Source organism: Dermacentor andersoni, chromosome 1 (assembly GCF_023375885.2).
Source record: "Dermacentor andersoni chromosome 1, qqDerAnde1_hic_scaffold, whole genome shotgun sequence".
NCBI classification, from domain to species: Eukaryota; Metazoa; Arthropoda; class Arachnida; order Ixodida; family Ixodidae; genus Dermacentor; species Dermacentor andersoni.
In genome coordinates, this window is record NC_092814.1 from 151964378 (window position 1) to 151986574 (window position 22197).

Genomic DNA, 22197 nt, shown 5'->3' on the forward strand with positions numbered 1-22197 from the left:
ATTCCCCCCGGTACCTGATAAATCTTAAAGGTCTTTTTTTTTAGTTGCTGAAGAGTGGCACATACGCAGTGACCGAGGTTGGTGGGAAAAAGGTTATACAGACAAACATACGTTCCACAAAGTACGTGAATTTACCAAATAATCCTAATCGCATTGAAACATGTCCAATGGTTGGTTTTGAAGCCGGTTCCCTCAGCACAGAAGCCCGATGTTCTATCCGTTAGACCATGGACTAACCAGAGACTCAAGTTGGCGTGAAAGAGGTTAGAACCATAGATACCGTAAACTGCTTGAAGTATCCTAAGAATGCTAATCACATTAAAAAGAAGAAGTTCTGGTGCACTCTCTCTCCGGTACGTGAGTGAATCAAAGCAGCACAAGAAGCTTTTCTAACATTGTAATTCACTGTCAACGAAGGTCGAAGCTGAGTAGCATTGACTTCGTCTTGCAACGAATTCACGGCTACTGTAAGATCTTCGGGATCAAGAATGTCTGTTTCCGTTTTTATTTGTGCCCAATATTGCTCGGGGGAACAGTTTCCCATGAAAATATTTTTCTTCAATACTCGAGTCTCTCGGGATCAAGTTACCTTTTCAATCGTTCTTCGCTGTCCGAATCAACCAAACGAGCTGAAGTACATATCACCAACACTGACAGGAAAATCTATAAGGTGGCTGCCGACTACGCAATTACATTACGAGGCCTCAGTTCCGCGAGAGCGGAAGAAATTGTGTCCCTTTTATTGCGACCACTTCAAAATGCGCGCATCATGCAGCTTGGCTTCCGAAATCGCGCAAGTTTGGATGTGCTGTAAGCACTTGTTCGCTAGTCGGTCTTGATGTGGTTGAAAGTCGCACAATGACCGTCTGCGAAGGCTGACCGTAAGCCACCCCTAAATCGCCCCTTCCGTCCTTCTTCATTTGACACGGATTTAGCGTGGTCTTCTGCTGTCACTTCCGTATAGAAACGCAAGTGGTCTGTCTCACTATCTCTATCGTCTTGTCCCGTACAGAGTGCTAGAGCACTCAGTTGCCAGCGGCTCGGGTGAGTATACGTGTGTCAGTGGCGTGCATGGTGGTGTGTGCATGATACCACGTGACCACCGCGTCGGCTTCCCGTGATGGAACGAGCCACCTGCTTCACGTCCGAAACCGCGCTGCACTTGGCACGCGTTTTTTACTGGTCGCATTAAAATTAAATGCTGATGTCTTACGTGCCATAAGTACCATCTGGTTATGAAGCACGCCGTAGTGGGAGACTCCGGATTATTTTGACTACCTGAGGTTCTTTAACGTGCACTTAATGCATCGTACGCGAGCGTCTTTGCATATAGACCCCATCGGGATGCGGCCGCCGTGGCCGGGATCGAACCCTCGACCTTACGTTCAGCAGTGCAACGCCATAGGCACAGAGCTACCGCGGTAGGTCGAATTAAAGGGAGATGTAAACAGTTATCTGTTACGTTCTCGAGGAACTGAAGATTCATAAACGAAATTGCTTGAACAACTGTTCATTGGGAAAAACTGAAAAGACTATTTGGTGCGGGTACTCCTAAGCCTCATCGTTCCTATATCCTTGTGACGGAAAGTGTAAGCGAAGAAATGAACCCCCAGGCGCTGCATGAGTGTAAGGAAATAGGTGTAAATAATAAATAGGTATAAAGAAAAGTGGCAAGGAACCATTAGGCTGTAGCCTCTCATTACTTGCGGCGAAGTTCGGAAAGAAATGAGCAGCGAGGGGCATTGAGCAATCTAAGGTAAGTCCACTCTTGCATGCTGGGTAGACGTATGTACGCATTCTCCACCCGAGGGACTCGTTTATCCACGACGAATGGCGGCCGTATAGCTGAGCGAAGAACAAATGTTGCGCCTGTGTCAGTTGCTGTCGAAAGGCGTCGTCTTCAGTAGCCCAGGGGACACCGTGGAATAAAAGGCGCGATACGTACAGCCTTTTTCGAAAGTATACGGCCTACGTTGCCAGCGACCGCCAGGCTGGCTCGCGCTTTTAAAGAGGGTTCTGTGGTATGCCGTATATAAGTTCCATTGCCCTGGGGAATGAAAATAACTCTTTTGCTCACCACTTAGCGTATGGAACGTCAGAAGCGCCGCGGGAATTACCGCACCACAATTAGCCGAAAGGCCTATCTATATCTTGAAGGCGATGCGTATACTCTTGACAAAGGCTTACGTTACTGTTCGTTTTGTTGCTATCAGCGTAGAAATTATCCGATGATTTGGCCGAGAGCAGCAAATTACAAATTGCAATAGATTACAAAAGGCACCTAGCTCGCTTTCGCGGATACTTAATGGTGAGCCTGTGCAGTGTACTGGATTTTCACGTCACACTTGCAACGTTTATCACGCGTATTCCCTTGTCACTGTGCGCCGCGTATCTGATGCACGCGGTCATTGTTCACATGTGCTGTTGTATCGTCAGCCAATCGCATGGCTCGACTGCACCCATGCTCCCTTTATAAGGCGAAGCCACTGAATCGTTGCTGTCTGTTTTGTTCATGTTGCTGTCCGAATAAATACTACTTGACTTCACGGCGTCTCTGGTCAACATGGCGACGAAGATGGGATCGTTCGGGCAGAGGCAATGACCAAGCCTGAGGAAACGGCAACGACGCCACGGCAAGCGAGGACATCAGTGATGACCACCACCCTGGGATCCTTGGCCGAGTTCTGCCCAGACTCTGGCAATATCGAAGTCTACCTGGAAAGGTTCGACCTGTATGCAACCGCCAATGGAATAGACGCAAGTAAGAAGTTGCAAGTCTTCTTAACAATCCTGGGTGAAAAGGCTTACGTGACTCTGCGTAGCCTGCTGCTGCCGAAGAAACCAACGGAAGTCAAGTACGAAGAAGCTACAGAAGCTCTCCGAAAGCACTATGCTCCAAAACGGTCAGTGGTTACCGAACGGTATCACTTTTACCAGCGAAAGCAAGAGCCGGATGAAAGCCTAAAACAGTTCATCGTTGAGCTGAAAAGACTGGCTGCAATGTGCTCGTTTGGAAGCTTTTTGGAAGAAGCACTCCGGGATCGACTGATTGCTGGAATCAGGACGGATTCGATTCGATGCCGTCTTCTTGCCCTGTCAGACGACGAAGTCACCTGGGAGCGAGTATGCAAAATTGCCACCGCCTTGGAAACGGCCCAGAAAGACACCCGAGAAATGCTACCGGAGGGGTCAACCGCCAGTCCTGCGGACGTTTACTGGCATCGGGAGCCCACCACACAAGGCAGGCGACACGCGACGAAGACCGCTAGCAACGAGCAGCGTGCCCCCCAAAACGGTCCAAGGAAGCAACGTGGGAAAGGCACTGTTCGCGCCTGTTATAGATGCGGCGGACTGCACGCGCCAGTGAGTTGTCCTTTTCTCAAAAGTACCTGCTTCAAATGCTCGAAGCCAGGGCATGTAGCGAAAATGTGCAAAACAAAGGTCGTGCACAAAGTTGAGGAGACCTTGCTGTCAACAGACTTGCTTACTGTTAGTACGACTAACCAAGTTCATAGCTCTCCGCCTATTGTGCTTAAAGTAAAAGTAAACGGCAAGGAGATTCCGATGGAACTAGACACGGGAGCAGCTGTGACCATAATGTCTGAAAGGGACTTTGATGAAAATTTTCCAAACTATCCATGTTCCAAAGACTACGTGCGTCTAGGAGTGTATAATGGCACTGCACTCAAACTGAAAGGCGTAGCAAACGTCAATGTATCTTATCAGAACCGAAGCTACAATCTGCCTCTGATAATTGCAAAGCAAGAAAATGAAGCCCGCATGCCGACGCTTTTAGGTCGCGATTGGATGACTACACTAAAAGTTGACTTGCAAAATGCTGTTCAGCAGTTGCAACGTGACGTGGATAACGTACAGGAGGGCAGGCAGATGGTAGCAGCGGAAGCTGAAAAGAAGTTGAAACAGTTGTACGGTGATGTGTTTGAGCCAGGCTATGGTTCTATCAAAGGATTCACTGGTAGTATACGAATGAAAACCGATGTGCATCCAACTTTTTGTAAGGCGAGACGAGTACCATATGCTTTGCGCGAACAAGTGGAGAGTGAATTGCGTGACCTTGAGAAAGCTGGTGTGGTGTACAGAGTCAGGCACAGTGATTGGGCTACACCGCTAGTTATCGTGCCAAAGAAAACAGGAAAAGAAATTAGGATATGTGGGGATTAGAGTCACGGTCAATCGGGATATTGAACTTGACCACTATCCACTGCCTCTGCCAGAGGACATATTCGCGTCACTGGCTGGAGGGACCGTGTTCACCTTACTAGATTTGTCGAAGGCTTACCTCCAGCTTGAGCTGGATGAGCAGGCACAGCAACTGCTCACGGTGAATACGCACATGGGACTTTTCAGGTTCCGGCGATTGCCGTACGGAGTGGCAAGCGCACCCGCAATGTTTCAAGCCGTGATGGACCAGGTTTTACAAAACATACCGGGAACAGCCTGTTACCTGGACGATGTGTTAATAGCAGGTAAAAACCTGACAGAGTGCTATCACCGTTCCCAGCAAGTGCTACAAGCGCTTAGTAAGCACGGCATTCGTGTAAACGCCGGGAAATGCACATTTTTCCAAGAAAATGTTTGTTACTTGGGGCACGAGCTAGACAAGCATGGCGTACACCCAGCAGCAGAAAAAGTAAAGGCGATTCAAGAAGCGCCAAAACCAAGTAATGTGACTCAGCTAAAGGCATTTTTGGGCCTAGTAAACTACTACGCCAAATTTTTGCCTGACCTAGCAAATGTGCTAGAACCTCTCCACCAACTGTTGCGCAAGGGCAGCACATGGAAATGGTCAAGCCAGTGTGACGCATGTTTCAGTCGCTGTAAGAATTTGATCAGTGAAGACATGGTCTTGGAACTGTATGATGTAAGGAAGGAAATACAGCTGACATGTGACGCTTCTGCTTACGGCTTAGGCGCAGTGCTGTCGCACGTGGTTGAGGGCGTAGAGCGACCGATCGCGTTTGCATCGCGGACGACGACGCCTGCTGAGCGTAACTACGCGCAAGTGGAAAAAGAAGCGCTTGCAGTTGTTTTTGGAGTGAAGAAATTTCATAAATATCTGTACGGGCGTACTTTCAGTGTGATCACTGATCACCAGTCGCTAACAGTCATATTTGAGGCTAAGCACCACACAAATGCAGTAGCTGCAGCTCGAGTGCACCGCTGGGGAATTTTTCTTGCTAACTACAGCTTTCGTATTTTGCACAGACCAGGAACAAAGATAGCCAATGCAGATGGTTTATCACTCCTTCCACTGCCGGACGCCGGTGACGAGGCAGAAGAAATCTTTTATTTTTCGCCTGTCAATAAACTGCCCATAACTGCGAAAGATATCGAGCGTGAAACTGAAAGATCCAGTTCTGAGCGCTGTTCGTGAAATGGTATGGCACGGATGGCCGCGTACTGTGGACGCTCATTATCAGCCTTTCTTCGTGAGGCGATTTGAACTTTCAGTGGATTGTGGTTGTGTGGTGTGGAACAACAGAGTCGTGATACCACATTCGCTTCAAAGTGAAGTTATGTGTTTGTTGCATGAGCAACACATTGGCATTACAAAGATGAAAGCTCTTGCAAGGTCAATGGTTTGGTGGCCAAATATAGACAACTGCTTGGAACAAACTGCAAAGCAGTGCGAAATTTGTCAAAGCACAAAATCTGTAGTGCCACTAGCGCCGCTTTCATCTTGGAAGTGGTGCACAAACAGTTGGGAGAGGATACATCTAGACTTTGCTGAAAAAGAAAAAAAGATGTTCCTTTTGGCTGTAGATTCCTATTCCAAATGGTTGGAAATAAGTCATGACGTCAACGACCGCGCAATGCACGATCGAAACAGTGCGCTCGTTGTTCGCAAGTCATGGCCTACCGAAAGAGGTAGTCACTGATAACGGGCCACAGTTTCGTGCAAAAGAGTTTAAGGACTTCCTATTGTCAAACGGGGTTAAGCACACGCTTACTCCGCCATATCATCCTCAGTCAAACGGTTCGGCCGAACGTGCTGTTCAAGCAGTAAAGCAGTCGCTGTTGAAGCAATTGCTGGAAGACCAGAGGAATAAAAGTTCCAGGTCACTGCAGCACAGAATTGATAATTTTCTGTTCGCTTATAGAACGACGCCGCATACATTCACCGGCCAAACACCAGCTGAACTCTTTGTGAGGAGGAAGTTGCGCACAAGGTTGTCGTTATTGAAACCAGATGTGCAGGATACAATAAATGCCAAATCTGAGAGTAATGTACGTAGTGCAAACAAGAGGAGGAGTTCACCCAGAGTATTTTCTGTTGGGGATAGTGTTTGTGCGTTCAGTACGTGGGGAACAGGTGAAATGGCGTCCAGGCAAAATTGTGGATGTGAAATCGGCAATGACATTCCTTGTGGTTGTGGATGGACAGACGCGGTTTGTGCACGCGGACCATTTGCGACATTCTTGTGTAAAGCCTGGTAGTGTTAAGGAAAATGATGTACCTCTGCCACATGCAAGTGAACTGCTTGAAAGTGAAAGTGTCCTTGCACCCGCCTCAAACCGGCCAGTGTTGGATCGGAGTGATGGTGGCCCACCCTCACGTGGAGCCCAAAGTGCGTCAACGTCAGAACAGAACGATGCCGGTTCACCTGTGCTGCTCAGGCGCAGCGCTCGTGATAAGCGCAAGCCAGATCGTCTGACGTATGACCGATTCTGATCTTGTTGGAGGGGAAGTGTTGTATCTGTGCAACGTTTATCACGCGTATTCCCTTGTCACTGTGCGCCGCGTATCTGATGCACGCGGTCATTGTTCACATGTGCTGTTGTATCGTCAGCCAATCGCATGGCTCGACTGCACCCATGCTCCCTTTATAAGGCGAAGCCACTGAATCGTTGCTGTCTGTTTTGTTCGTGTTGCTGTCCGAATAAATACTACTTGACGTTCCTGCGGCACGCATCTCTCACCGCACCAGTCATCCGCAGCAAGTCGCACGCCCGCGTGCCCGAACCAGGTGGGCTCGGCGACTGCGCATCTGCACAGCTCGCTAAACCATTTGCTCTTGCAATGCGGATCATAACCTTCGCTACTGTGCATTTCCTGCTGCCTACGATAACCGCTGCTGCTCCGTCAGCTTCGTCGAGGTGCGTGGTCGACTGCCAAGGAAACGAGCCAGCCAACATCCAGGTTTTCCGTACCAGCGATGCGACATACCCGGACATCCAACAGAAGTGGCGGCCGGTGGTCCTCAGTCAGGGGTGGCAATCCCCATCGTCAGCAACAGCAACGCATTCACCAGATATAAACTGGGGGCGGCCGTCGACGCAGCTTTGTGGGCTCGGCGACTGCGCATCTGCACAGCTCGCTAAACCATTTGCTCTTGCAATGCAGATCATCACCTTCGCTACTGTGCATTTCCTGCTGCCTACGATAACCGCTGCTGCTACGTCAGCTTCGTCGAGGTGCGTGGTCGACTGCCAAGGAAGCGAGCCAGCCAACATCCAGGTTTTCCGTACCAGCGATGCGACATACCCGGACATCCAACAGAAGTGGCGGCCGGTGGTCCTCAGTCAGGGGTGGCAATCCCCATCGTCAGCAACAGCAACGCATTCACCAGATATAAACTGGGGGCGGCCGTCGACGCAGCTTTGTGGGCTCGGCGACTGCGCATCTGCACAGCTCGCTAAACCATTTGCTCTTGCAATGCAGGTTAGTCAACCATACGCTCTCTTCGCTAAAAAATCTAGCAATTATTTCCTGATGCAGTTGCCGAGCCCGCACTGCTGTGCCGCCATTGCTGTCGAATGTGCTCATATTATTCATGCCTTGCTGATTTTGGCCGGTGATGTGGAAATAAACCCGGGTCCTAACATTCCTGAAAACCTACTAACCGAATTGCGAAAACTAACCGCCGGTCAGAACCAGCTGATCACTGAAATTCATGGTCTTAGGTCGCAACTTACTTCTACCGATAAAGCAATTACTGATCTAAGCAAACGAATGAATGATCTTGAGTCACTACCAGGCACTTTTGCCCATTCGAAACGAAGTGGATGCAATGCGCACCACGACTGAACAGGCTATTTTTCGCATTTCCCAGCTCGAAGCACGTATCGACGATGCCGAAAATCGCTCACGGCGGGACAACCTAATTTTTTACGGCATTCCTGACCCCTCCAGCTCGGAAACCACTGCCGACTCCGAAAGATTGATTGTGGAACTTTGCCGCGATAGGTTGCAACTAACCATCGACCCTAAAGAAATAGAACGTGCACATCGCATCGGTCGTCACTCCCCCAATCACTCTCGCCCCCTCATAGCAAAATTTACTTTCCATAAAACCAAAGTTAACATCCTTTCGAGTGGCCGAAAGCTTAAGGGCACTGACTACAGTATTAGCGAGGACTTTTCGCGATCAGTACGAAATTCCCGAAAACATCTCGTTGCTTTCGCAAAAGGTAAAGGCGTTCCGTTTTCACTCCGCTTTAAGACTTTGTTCATCGGTTCAAGAAGATACACCTTTGATGCCGCCTCGAGTAGTGTCAAAGAGTTGTCATAGCAGCTACATCACCCCAAACAGAAAAATAACATATCACCAACTTGCTCCAGAGATAGCGCTTCGCTTTCTGTAATATACACGAACGTGCGCAGTTTCCTGCCAAAGCGTGAATTGGTGTCGAACATAGTTTCATCTACCGGTAGCAACGTACTATTACTAACTGAGACATGGCTGAGCAGCGCCGTTACTGATAGCGAAGTTCTAGCCGACCTGCCCGGTTTCTGCCTCTACCGGAACGACCGCGCAGGAACCCGTGGTGGTGGTGTGCTAGTCGCTGTTCGTGAGCAGTTGCCATGCTCGCTAATTAACGTCACATCAGATCTTGAGATGCTATGGGTCATAATGCATACCTATCCAAAAAAAGTGCTACTTGGTATCTGTTACAGACCGCCCAGTGCTACTCCTGATTTCTGCCATCAACTTAACGTCATAAGCGAACTGGTAACCACCTACCGAAACGCGCAAATCCTTCTCTTCGGTGACTTTAACTTCCCACAAATAGACTGGCGTACCATACAATCATTCTCGGTATCCGGACACAGAGGCCAAAAATTTTGTTGATTTCTGCCTTAACTTTAACCTTTCCCAGCTAGTAACTGAACCAACCCGGATTTCGCAGCAAACTGCTAACGTCCTCGATCTCGTACTAACCGACCACCCTGACAGCCTTTCATCCATTTCTTACTTACCTGAGATCAGTGATCACAAAGTCATCCATGCCACTTTTTCGTTCAATTTGTTGGCACGGGATACCTTTAAGAAAACAATATGTCTATACGACAAAGGAAATTACGGAGCTATAACTGAAGCTATGAATACATTCTTTCCTATATTCGAATCAACTTTTCAAAACCATTCCGTTAACAGCAATTGGACGCGCTTCAAAAACAAACTAAGTGATCTTGCACATAAATTCATTCCTAAAGTCACCTTTCGTTCTTATCAGCAAAAACCATGGTTCACAAAGGCCTTAAAACGCCTAGAAAACAAAAAAAAGAGTCTGTATCGCGCCGCCAAACAGAGGACGCCCATGCGCATGGGATAAATATTATGAAGCCGAACAGAGCTACGTCGACGCACTGCGCAACGCTAAACACTCCTTTTATCACAATAATCTACCAAACCTATTAATCAATAACCCGAGGCAATTTTGGAGAGTTATAAACGATAGCGAAACGCGCACTATTAAGATAACTAACGAATCGAACGAAATTATTAATGATTCCGATTGCGCCGACGTGTTCAATTCGGCATTTGCTTCTGTGTTCACTAACGAATCTAATGAACCTCCCATTTCGTCATCGCTTAGTATAAAATCGTCAATGCAAGCCATTGCTTTCAGTGCAGACGGTATTTGTGCGATCATTGACAAAATCAAGTGTTCATCATCTTCCGGCATAGACGAGATTAACCCAAAAATTTTAAAAAACACTAAGCTGATTTCTGCAGCCTATTTGTCCTTGATATTTGCCCAGTCCCTTTCTTCAGGTTCCATTCCAGATGACTGGAAAATTGGGAAGGTCGTTCCAGTTCACAAATCAGGTAACAGAAACTCGCCTCTTAACTACCGCCCCATCTCCCTAACAAGTGTCCCCTGCAAAATCATGGAACATGTCATCTACTCTCTTATCATGAATTTTCTTGACTTGAATCACTTTTTCCATCCCGCCCAGCACGGATTCCGCAAAGGTTTCTCTTGTGAAACACAGCTGGCCATTTTCCTGCACGATGTTCACACTAACCTTGACAGTAACATACAGACTGACGCAATTTTCCTGGATTTCTCTAAGGCCTTCGATACAGTACCTCATCAACGTCTAATATTGAAACTTACAAGACTTAATTTGCATCCTGATGTTTTGAATTGGATCATTGAATTTCTTAGCAACCGCTCCCAATCTGTCATTATAAATAATCACCTATCTAACCCTGTGCCAGTAACATCAGGCGTCCCTCAAGGATCGGTTCTTGGCCCTCTATTATTTTTAATATATATTAATGACTTACCTTCACATGTGTCCTGTAATATCCGAATGTTCGCCGATGATTGTGTCATTTATCGAACTGTACGTAACACCAGCAATCAAACAGCCCTGCAGAAAGACCTCACCAACATACTAACATGGTGTGACGATTGGTTAATGAAACTTAATGTGCAAAAATGTAAAGTTATGTCTTTCACTCGTAGCAGTAATCCCCTGGTATTTCCCTACCAAATTAGAAGCATGCCTCTCGAACTAGCAGAGTCCTATAAATACCTAGGTGTCACTGTATGCAATGATCTGTCCTGGCATAAACATATTTCTAACATCATATCGTCTGCTAATAAAACACTAGGTTTTTTAAAACGTAATCTCCGCCAGGCACCTCAAAACGTAAAACTGCTTGCCTACAAGTCCCTTGTTCGGGCAAAACTTGAATATGCATCTGCCATCTGGAGCCCGAACCAAACATATCTTATCACCTCACTTGAATCTGTTCAGAACCGCGCTACTAGGTTCATTCACTCACAATATTCATATGATGTCAGTATTTCCGCACTTAAAAAACAATCCGGACTAACATTACTATCTAATCGCCGACGCATTGCTAGTCTTGAGCTCTATCACAAGTTCTTTTTCAGTACCCTTCATCATGCGCCATACATCGTTCCTGCGGCACGCATCTCTCACCGCAGAAAGTCGCACGCCCGCGTGCCCGAACCACTCATTTTTCCGCCTCATTCATTCCTCGAGCAGCTAAAGTCTGGAACGGCCTTCCTGCTGACATTGTTAGCATCACTTGCCTGTCTTCATTCCTATATCGTGTGATTGATCACTTTGAATATAACTTATAAAGTGTACCAAATGTGGAACTCATGTTAAACCCACCCCTTATGTAATACCCCCTCCGGGGGTCTTTAAGGACAATAAACTGAACTGAGAGAAAAAAAGAGAGCGAGAGTGGGGGAAGGGCACTTTAATGGATCCTGTTGAGGTTTACCTTTTGGTATGCCTAGCATCCCTACTGAAAAAACCCCGTATTCCCCATAACTCCTATATCCAATAACATCATATGACATATAAGAAAAACGGGGTTTTGTATAGGATCCCATATTTTTCATATCGGATTATTGGATATGGGAGTTATGGGGCATGTGGATTTTTCAGTAGGGATGCTACTCAAGATGTATACATAGGAGATGTACGCAGTATATTGCGTGATGTTCATCGGGAGGATAGTTCGCTGTTCCTTCTTTCATTTTCCCAGGGCGCCTCGATATTTTCCCGCCTAACGGCAAGTCTAGCCTCGGGCTGCTCCGCCGTCTCGTTTAGGCGACTTAGCTTACATTGTCACTTAGCGTATACACGTTGGCACGGCGACGCGAGGGGCTTTCTTCCGCGTCCTCTGTGCAACGACGCTTCGCCGCTGCCCTCGTCGCCTTGATATACAAGGTGTCCCAGCTAACTTTAGCCACAGTTTAAAAATATGCAGCTGCCACGTAACTGGACAGAACAAAGGTAATGTTGTTTTCCGTCGCTTGGAGGTACTGAAACTATTTTTTTTCATGCCGCCTATTTAGAGAATTAGTCTTAATTAATTAATTAATCAACTTCTCAAATACTATAGTTAGATGAAAAGTGTCAATCAGAAAATTGTAGAGCGACATGAAAAACTCCCGATACAGCTTTCTGTTGCTCAATACGTGCTACATAAAAGTGTTTCTCCGAGCGTTAAAGAAGCCCGCGAATACACGCAAAGTGCCTCGAGCGGCCAGTCGCGCCGCAATTTTGCAACCCTAGAGAAATAAATAGGGTAGTTTGTATCGGCGTCGCAGCCGCAGAGGGATATGTGAAACGTCTTATGCGTGCTGCAGACGGTGTATGGGTACTAGGCAAAGAAATGAGATGACCAAATACACAAGTTACATTTATTCACGCGTTAGGGTTACATTCCTAACTTGTGTTACAGCTAGCGGGACTCTTACGGTATAATTTTGCTATCGTGCTTGCTCCTTATTCGTTGTGGGCCCGCTTGTGTTGCAGTAGGTGTTTCGGCACAAAGGTAAAGAGATCCCCCCCCCCCCCCCCCCACCTCCTGGTGGTGGTGGCGCCCGACATTGCCCTGCTCGAGACCGCGGCACTCGTATAGTTGATGGGGGTTCCTGTAGTATACCTCAATCTCCTGGCCTTGCGCTCGCTATGGAGACGGACACGTTCCATTGTGATGAAAAAGGCTGGACAGCCCTCTTGTCTAGCTGCCCGAGTCTTGTCATGCGATTTTTGGACCGTAAGTGTCAACGCAGGCGAGGGGGTGGAGGAGGGACAGCCGAGCTATCGTTAATTTTTTTCAACATGTTGCACATTTGTAGCCTTACGATTCCTAATGAACACCAGTTTGAGTTTGATAAATTGTGACTTTATGGTATAGTGAGCTCTCTCAAACGCGGCAATTCCTGCTCCGGATGGACGAACGCACTGGCGAGCTACGCCTCTCTGAAATCCGCGCGCAAGGCTGAATTTCGCTCCGATTGCGTTATGCGTGGCGCTACAACAGTGCTATTTGCATACGCGACAAATACAAGGTCAAATAATGGCTTCTTTCCCATACACAACGATATCAAATCAAGGTGCGTGTGTAGTATGTTTGCAAATATACAAGCGGTAATCCGATAACATGTTTTGTACGTTGGTTTCAACGAGCGACCCCCTTTGAGCCTTTTTAGTGCCGTCGAAAAAAAAGTCATGTTCAACCTTAAAGCGCTCCTCGTAATTGCATTGCTTTGTTCTCCCGCTAGGCCTGTGTGGATGGATACTTCACAAGTCAGCAGCCAAGCCGACGTCACTGTAAAACGTCTTTAAGGTTTCTGCTTACAGTTTTCACAACTGTTGTAGCACTATTACTCTTGCGAAATTGCAACGTCTGCTCGGGACAGACAGCGACTCTCCTTGAGATTTTGATTCTTCCTTGGAAAAACAACAAAAAAGAAAAAAAAAGAACCTTAAAATGCGTCAAATGCGTTTATGTGTTTATGGAGGACCACGTAGCCGTACACGACATTTTCAGTGATTTGACAGGTTTCAATAGGAGAAATGAACGTTAAAGACAATCCTCATTTCCGCCGACCTTGAACCAGTCGTACCTGAGAGGTTGTCGAAAAAGTTCGGCAAAGAAACCAACGAGAGTCGTCGCTACGCAATTGACAAGGTTTGAAAAGCTGCTGGTATGCGTTGGAGCTCTTGTGAGTACAGATTGTGGGTGTGGATTTGGGCATGAGACGTGTTGCTACGAAGTTTATTCCCCACCCTCTGACAGTACAAAAAGCAAAACAAAAAACAATATTTTTATTTTGTGCCTTGATTTGAAAACTCGCATCGAAACTGACCCTGACCTTCTTTCGAAGATCGTCACGGGGGATGAAAGCTGGCGCTATAGGTATGGCCCCGAAACCAAGCAAGTTTCGAGCCAGTTCAATACGGTTTCTTCAGGAATGGTACTGGCTAATTCGTCGAGAGGAATAGAGAGTACTGCACAAGAGCTCAAAATTGATCTAGTTGGTTGGGCATCAACGCTCTGAAAAAAAAAAAAAAACAGCGCTCGTTACAGGGCCACAGAAAGACTGACGCCCATGTTATACGTTATTTCTTATGGTCCTGCATCCAGTGCCATTTCTTTCGGGAACAAGCTTTATCCTCCGAGGCTGATGTGGTTACAAAAGCGATTAGCGCAACTGGCGACAACTGCTCTCGTAGGATCGTTGACCCGGCTGTCGCGCTGCTTGGTTTGGTGGCGCAGCACTGTAACGGGGGCATCCAGCTGCGGGCCAGAGGATCGGGTCTCTCCTGTTTACCCTCTGGGGGTTATGTCTCGGATGTCAACGCGCACTGTGTTGTTGCTGGAAAGGGATGCCGCGGTGGCGTCGATCTATAGCCGGTGGCTGCTCGCGTAATTCGCACTTAGCCGCCCCACAACACCACAGCTGCAATATAGACAAGCCGGATGTTTATAAAGCTCAGTGCAATAGCACGATGATGACGACCTCAACGGTTGTATAACACACCCAAAATACATAGGCGCATCCCACTTATCGTAGGAATCTGTTTAAACGAAACTTTCTGTGGTATTTGCGATGAACCACGTTTTCGCTGGAAAACGCAACGCTGAGCGCAAACTTGCGGTGCTCCGACGCCGCAGACAGGTTTGACATAAAGCAGTCTAGCGCACAAACTATATGTAAACATACCAAACCGAACTGCTTCTGCACGAGTTCTCAAAGCACTCGTTTACACTCGTAAACAAAACGGTCCGGTTTCACTGAGCTGTCTTGTCCGTGCGTGTCAACTTCGCACGGCCTCACGTTTGCGAGCAAGTGCTGCACGCATTCGCGTTCCAATAAGCCATTCTTTGCGTTGGGTAACGACGCTGGTCCGCGTCGCATTTCTGGGTGAAATCTTCACCGCGCTCCCCGGTGCTCGAGCAGAGTCGTGAGTTGAGCTGCAGTTTGTCACACACAGCGAAAGCACTTCGCGCCCGTGTTGTTGTACCAGTCTTTAGCACCGTTACGTGCTGCCGCTTTTCTCGGGGCTCGTCGCCGCCACTCGACGATGCTCCGCTTCGCGTTTACGAGCCAGCGTGCGCTCGCGTTCCCGCTACGCTGCACATCGAAGACGTTGCCGCTCCGCTCGACGCTTCTTCCGGGCCTTTGCCTCCTCCGCGTTCCGCCGGGCGGCTTGGCCACGCACGTCTACAGTTGTTCGAGCGTTCTTGTAAGAAGAAGGAAAAGAAGAGTTAATAAGGGGTGAATGGTAGGACACCAGAAAAAGAAGAACGCTAACCCTGCAGGTTATACCATGTGGTATTCGCTTTTCTGAGGAAAGGCGCGAATACCGCAGCGACGTTGGAAAGGCGAGCACAGATGCCGTCTCGGGGTCTGACTGTCGCCGCACTTCCTTTCAGTGGCGATGTATTCCCTGAAGTAATTCGGTGATGGAGAAACGAAAGCCTGTTAGTAAACCGGCGGTTTGACCTAGTTGGTAGCAATAGCTATAAAATAGGGATAGAAACAGCCCTGATGAAGACACCGGCTAGAAGGTTGAACAAACACAGAGCTCTGAATGATTATTGATTCCTTTCTTTTTCTTTAGAACAGTTGACTTTTTCCCTGCTCTGTCACGAGATTTAATTGTAAAATGAATATAACGTCCTGTATAACATATGCTTGTGCAGCTTTTGTTTGGTTTACAAATGCAAAAAAAAAAAAAAAACCTATGTCTGACTTTTAGCGAAACCTAAGCAATAGGAGACGAGTTAAGTGGGAAGCAAATTTAGCTTCCCGCATCGATTTTTCCTGCTTCAACGCTTCGTTTGGGACAGTGCGCTCAGAATATGATCTACGTCTTCCCAGAAAACAAGTGTTTAAACATTTCAAACATGACTGTCAAATGAGAGCGAGCAAATTTTTCTGGTACTCTCTGTAGAAGCGCCGTGACCTGCGATGTCATGAAACTTCTCTGGTCATGACATTACCGCGGTACGCCTTGCCGTGGGCACTCGCGAAATATTTCGACGTAGCCGCAGCCTTCGAGGCTGAGCGCCGTCTTTCTTGAATGTACTAAACATAATGTCTAGATATAATGGACAAAAAATGCGTACTGTTCACTCGTATGCTACATCTCAGCAAGTGATGTGGAGGGTGCACCGCTGTATAGAGGGTACAACGCTACAGGTACACACGTAGCGCTATAGCAGCGCTACGTGTGTGTGTGTGTGTGTATTCTTTTATGCCTTTTTTTTACAATTCGCTCGTTACATATCGCCATTCGGAAGTATTACCTCTCAACCACTCCGCTCTTTTTCTTCTTTATTTCCCGCATTTAAAATCACAATGCAAACACAAACGTTCTTCGAGATACAATACAAGTGAAAATTACTGTCATGGCAGCTCTAAAAATTCGAGCAAACAAACTCATCTAGGAAATTCGGGGAGTTCGGGCTGTGCCCTGTATACATCACGTAAGTACGCCACACTTTCAATGAAATTTTCTCGCACGCGGCCAGGCCGACACACCGCAGCACCTTAAGAGTGCAGTAGCGCCTCTATGGCTCCCCTGATAGGCTCTTCAGCGCTTCTGTTTATCTATGAATCGCTACCAAAGCGAAACAATTTAGGCGAAGCTAAAGCAGTAAGATGTCAAAGGCAGGAAGGAGAGAAGAGGACAAAATATAGTCGCGTCTTTCCACTTTTAAGACCGGCCGGGGCGCGCTATACACAATACGTGCTGTGTTCTTATCTACATTATAGGTTGGTCCGCATGCACCTGCGAATGTTTATTGCAACCGATGCTGGGCATGAAGCAGCGCAAGACCTACTGCGCATAATACTGCGCCGACCCCGATTCTACACCAGAAAGAGCATGCGCTTGAACAACTATGATGGGCTGACGCGCTATGATTTGCTGACGATCGAGTGGAGGCTGGTCTATAAAACAACACCGAGCTCAAACAAACGAAGCGAGTGGTAAAAACCGAAAGGCAAGATACGAAAAAAAAAAAAGCTATGTGTTTCCACTTCACCACCGGGGACGCCATGTAGAGTCGAGAAACCACGGCATGAGAAAAAAAAAAAAAAAGAGAGAAAAGAAAAAGAGGGAAAAAGGAAAATGAAGAAAAAAATTCTTCTAGCATAGCTGTGCAATGTGAAATTATCTTAATGCATGACACTGGTCAAACAAGCGCATGTAACCAGCACCACTTGATTTCAGCCTTTTGCATATAGACCGTTTTTTCGTAGGCGCCGCCATATTGTGAACGCAGTGGCGCCGCCTATGGGCAGCGCCATACTGGCTTGGGTGAAAGCGCTCTTTTGCATGGCAGGTATACGCTCGGCGGTAGGTTCCGGCGTTTGTTTTCGCGGTCGTGCGGTCTGTTTAGTATGACGTGCGTCTTCTACGTGGTAAACGGTTCTGTGAAACGTGCTGAAGTGGTTTAAGGCGTCATGACCGGAATTTCTGCTGGCGTTGAGGTGGACGGAACACGCAGCGCGATGTGCGCGCGCATATTTGAGCCTAAAAGCAGCCTCGGAGATCAATTGTGTATTTCTGAATGTTCCAATCACTAATGGGACCTTGTTGCGGTATTATCCTCTATTTCTAAGCTGCGGTTTATGAGCCATGAAACATACGCGACGATCGTAGCAGCGTGGGTACCGTTCTGGTACGATAGGAGCTGTGCTGTTATACATTTACAAGCGTTCAAACTGTTCGCTGCAGGTTACATTTCGTGACTACTTGGTTACATGGATGAGGTTTCCACCATGAATAAAATAGTTTTGGCTAGTAATAGCAGCATACCTCAGTCTGAATTAAGCTTGTCCAGCAAAGCGACTATTTACGAACTGCGTGAGCGTCCTAAGCAGTAGTAGGTGCTGGATTACAGATATCTTTGTTCTATATAGCGCATGGTTCAAGCATACGGCATCAGCGGCTATATATTTATAAACGTTGTGCGGCATTAGCCAGTTTTCTCTTGCTTTTTAGAGAAAGAGGATGATAACCGATTTTTTTTTCCGGTTGTGTTCGTTCAGTTCTCTACGACGCACTCACACGTATTACGGAAAATTTTCGCTCAAAAATAGCCATCGCATTTTTTTTATGCGAACTCTCTCATACATTATGGCTGTATACAGGCCAAAAAAGGCAATGCCGAAGCCCACAGCTTATATATATATATATATCGTGCTGGCTCACCAACCGCAGTGATCGCTGTGTTGAGCAGCGCCATGGGCCTCATGCAGCAAGGCTAGCGTAGACATATGGTAATTTCAAACATACTAGACGTGAAATGCCTGAGAACGATGCCAGTGTATCACAAATATTTGATAAAGCCTGCCGCTCAGATGGTTCGTGGTTTCCTTAGGTTGGCCGTGCACGAGCGTGCGCCCTTATGTTTTATGTTTTACTCCCTACGCCAATCGATCAGACAGTGAGCTGATTTACCATTTAATGCTGGTAATACATAGGCGCCGGTTTTCTTTGTTGAATTAAAATCGATATAAGCAAAATAGTAAACAAACACGCACCGCGACTGATTATGCGCGTACACCGCGGCTGATTATGCGCGTCACATTTTTGCGCCCCCAAGACATATTTCTGCCTACAGTATGGTTGCTGATGCACCGAAAGGCTTCCTTGACGACCTTATATGAACGAACACGGCGTAAAGTTCACAAAGTAAGATCTAAAACATCTCGAAATCGTTCCGCAGCACGCGACAGCAATACTTTCAAGCAGCGCCGCGCCGGACCGCCCAAGCCAGAGAGGAGGAAAAACTCTCCGCGCGCCCAATCCTCCTCGCCCGATGAAACGGTCTATAGGCTGCGAAGAAAAAAAAACTTTTAGCGGCACTTCTGGTCCCCAGACTTCTGCTTTCGACTGTACATAAAGTAGCAGGTTGACATCAATAACCTACTGTTACCATATGACGTGTTCGAACAATGGCTTAGCGCAAACTGCTGGGAAATAGGCGCTTGTGGCTTTTGACTTGCTTGAAATGTTCAAGTGCCCGAGCATCCTCAAATTCTGCAAGGCGTATGTTTCATGCAAAACAGCCTTTTAGCACCCTGACATCAATAAAAGGATGCATAAGGGTGCTGTGCTCACGAATGCGGCCATTTTCAAAATTTTCAGATGCAGTAAAAGTGGAGAATGGGTTTTTCGACGTCCAGTCCACCCTCGAGGGTGTAATTTTTCTGAGAGTGTACCCCACATCTGCATTTGTCAGTGTCCAAGCAAAATGCTAAGCCATGCTAACGCTTTTGACTTTCAGGAGTAACTTTTTGCCAGAGAGGCCTAGAGGCTGCGAATCTACGCGTTGTGCCCGTGCACTTAGTTAGATTGGGGCTGCTGGTAAATTTTTCTAATGAGCGTATGTTACGCTTGTAGTTCCCGTTACTTGTTTTATTCACACATTGCGACTGCGTAGCACCGTGTATCGTAGAGTTACGAAACGCATAAGTTCCAAATCTTGTAGACAAGACGCCGAGCTGTCGCAATCATAGCAGTGCGCTGTCTTTCTCTCTCTCTCTCTTTAAAATGTCACAACTCGGTATAATGCTGTCCTTTTTCCTTGTTCTCTTTTTTTTTTTTTAATTGCCCGTGTGTCTCAGATACGCCCACCGTCAGTATGGCTGATCGACCATTTTTGCTCTTGCGTGGCACTGCGTTTGGACACTAGTAGACAACTTGGGATTACGAAATAAGGCGAATTTTGTACTCTGGGTTAAACTTTCTTACAGGTGCAATAAAGCCATAGTGTTGAAGAATGTAAGAAAAGTGCGATGCAGTATATATATATATATATATATAGTGACTAAAGTGCTGGCACTGCCATTGGTCTTTAGGCGCAAGACGAATCTTTCGAAAAACATATCTACAAAGTTAAAAACGCTCGTAAGTTTGCATTACCCATCGCGGAACGCACATATGGCGCATACGAAGCAAAGGGTGGCTTGGTACGCCTCAAGAAGTGCCCTCGGACAGTACGCAAAATACAGCGTATCCTGCAGTACCGACAAGATGAAGCGCGAGTTCGGGTGTTGTGCGGACAGGGCCTTTTAGCAAATAAGTGATTGTCTGTCATAGATGATTGAGTATTTTTACAGGTTAGGTTACCGAGCCTTGAAGAAAGAGGAAAGATGTTTGGCTCCGATATGAATGGAATTTGAACAGCTACGAGCGTGAGTGCGCCAGGAGCATTTGAGTGACCTTAATTTTTTCGTGAACTTTCGATTTCGCCACACTGCATTGCTTCTTAACGAAGATTTCATGTCCGGTAACACGCATATTATTGAAAGGAGGAGACGACCACTCGGGGAGCGTACGTATGCCTAATCCCAGTGGATCGCACATGCAGTCGTGATGATAAACCGAGAACATCCGCCATGTGAACACATGCGCTGATGTTGTAGCAAGTACAGAGAATGAAGAAGGTGTTTCTCTGCAAAATTTGTTTAGAGCGCATAAAACATAATGAAATATCCTTAACTGACTGCTGTACCGTTGAAGCGCAAAACGCCAAGGTACTTGGAGCACAAAATTTTAATCACTTTCATCCCATTTTTATCAGTATGACCAACTCAGTGACCGATAAGCTGTGATATAGTTAAGTGGGCCGACCTTATGTATGTATTGCGCTGACTGTTGTCGCTGCTTATACATCTCCGTAGACTGCCAGTCTCGTGGATTTTCAGAAAAACCGATCATTTACGAGATAAAGTAAAAACAGCAGATACATTTTTAATGGCACTGAAAACAATGATATTGTTAGATTGCTGACGTATAACGATTGTCACGATAGATTACATAGTACTGAGGTGGTAAGAGCTACCTGGGGGCTGTTACCCGAAATTTATTCATTTATTCATTTTTTATATACCTTAAGGGCGCCGCAGGGCATTACATAGGGGGGTAACATTGGATTATAATTTGATGATCACTTGATCAGTAATAGGTCATAGAATGCATAACACACTCAATACGTCCCAGACAATGTATTATCTAAATAAAGCATTCATTCATTCATTCATTCATTCTTTCATAAGCTATACAAACATGTAAGCATACTAAAAAAGGAAAAGAAAAACCTACTTGATTGAAAAGGCAATATCTTTGTAACGAAACTGAAGAGAAGACAATTAGGTGCATTAAGAAAAAAAGAATGATTGGTCAGGCATTTATTGCCTCAAAAATCGTTGCCGTTTTCCGAATATGTTAGCAATACTTTTAGGAAAGACGATGGCTATGCTAGTGTGACTACGTTTGCTCGTAATGTACTCCATTAATTAATTTACAGCACAAGAGGGAGCTTCGCAACTTCTTTGTTCGCGCAAAGATAGGTTTTTAATTTCTGACTGTTATCAATGCGCTTGGAAATACAATGTGCTTAATGTACATACGTGGGTCACGGCAAAGGGTGATTTTCTGTGATAAAATGAGGGAAAGAATGATAAGCGGACGTGCTTTCTGCGCATTGCAAATGACGGTGTCTAAGTCTTTCTTTCAAGGTAGACACGTTGCGATATCGCGAGTAACATGGCGCGATGAACGCCGCCGCCTTGTCTTGTCTGATTCAAGAATCTGGGTGAGGTTGTCGTGGAGAGGATACCAAATGATCGATGCTCACTCCAGGGATGGCCTGAATAAAGAGACATATGCTCGAAGTCTGGTTTCACTATTTGCAAAGTATAGGTGCCGTCAGTGGAGACCGTGTTTCTTCAACGCTTTGCCAGTGATGTACTCAGCATGAGTAGACCAACTTAAATCTGAGCTAAGAAAAACGCCTATTTATTTAAAGGAACAGACGAATTCGATTTCCACATTATATATATTATGGCGGTTTGATAAATCGGTGAGGCCATTTGTGAACGTAACATGCTTCGTGTTGTTGACATTTATCTCCATCTGCCTAGTTATTGATGAAGTTGGGATATATCTGATTGTAGGTTAGTTAGGTCATCCTGGTTATTTAACTTTCTCTGGGTTACGCAGTCGCCGGAGAACAAGCGAAGCGGAGAAGTGATGTTAGTTGCTATATCGTTAATATAAGGAAGAATAAGAGGCCCAAAACTGATCCTTGAGGCACTCTGGATATGACTAGTCTGCTCCTTGAAACTAAGTGGTCTATTTTA

General features: G+C 46.4%; 1 protein-coding gene and 1 pseudogene across 1 annotated transcript; both read left to right on the top strand.

The window, feature by feature from the left end:
* Positions 1-2353: 2353 nt before the first annotated feature.
* Positions 2354-6895, top strand: LOC126543377 (uncharacterized). Its single transcript, XM_055078380.2, has one exon. It carries the CDS (start codon positions 2599-2601, stop codon positions 4180-4182), a length of 1584 nt encoding a protein of 527 aa, XP_054934355.1. The 5' UTR covers positions 2354-2598; the 3' UTR covers positions 4183-6895.
* A 353-nt stretch (positions 6896-7248) lies between these two features.
* On the top strand, positions 7249-8954 carry LOC126546216 (uncharacterized; annotated as a pseudogene).
* The last annotated feature ends 13243 nt before the right edge of the window (positions 8955-22197 follow it).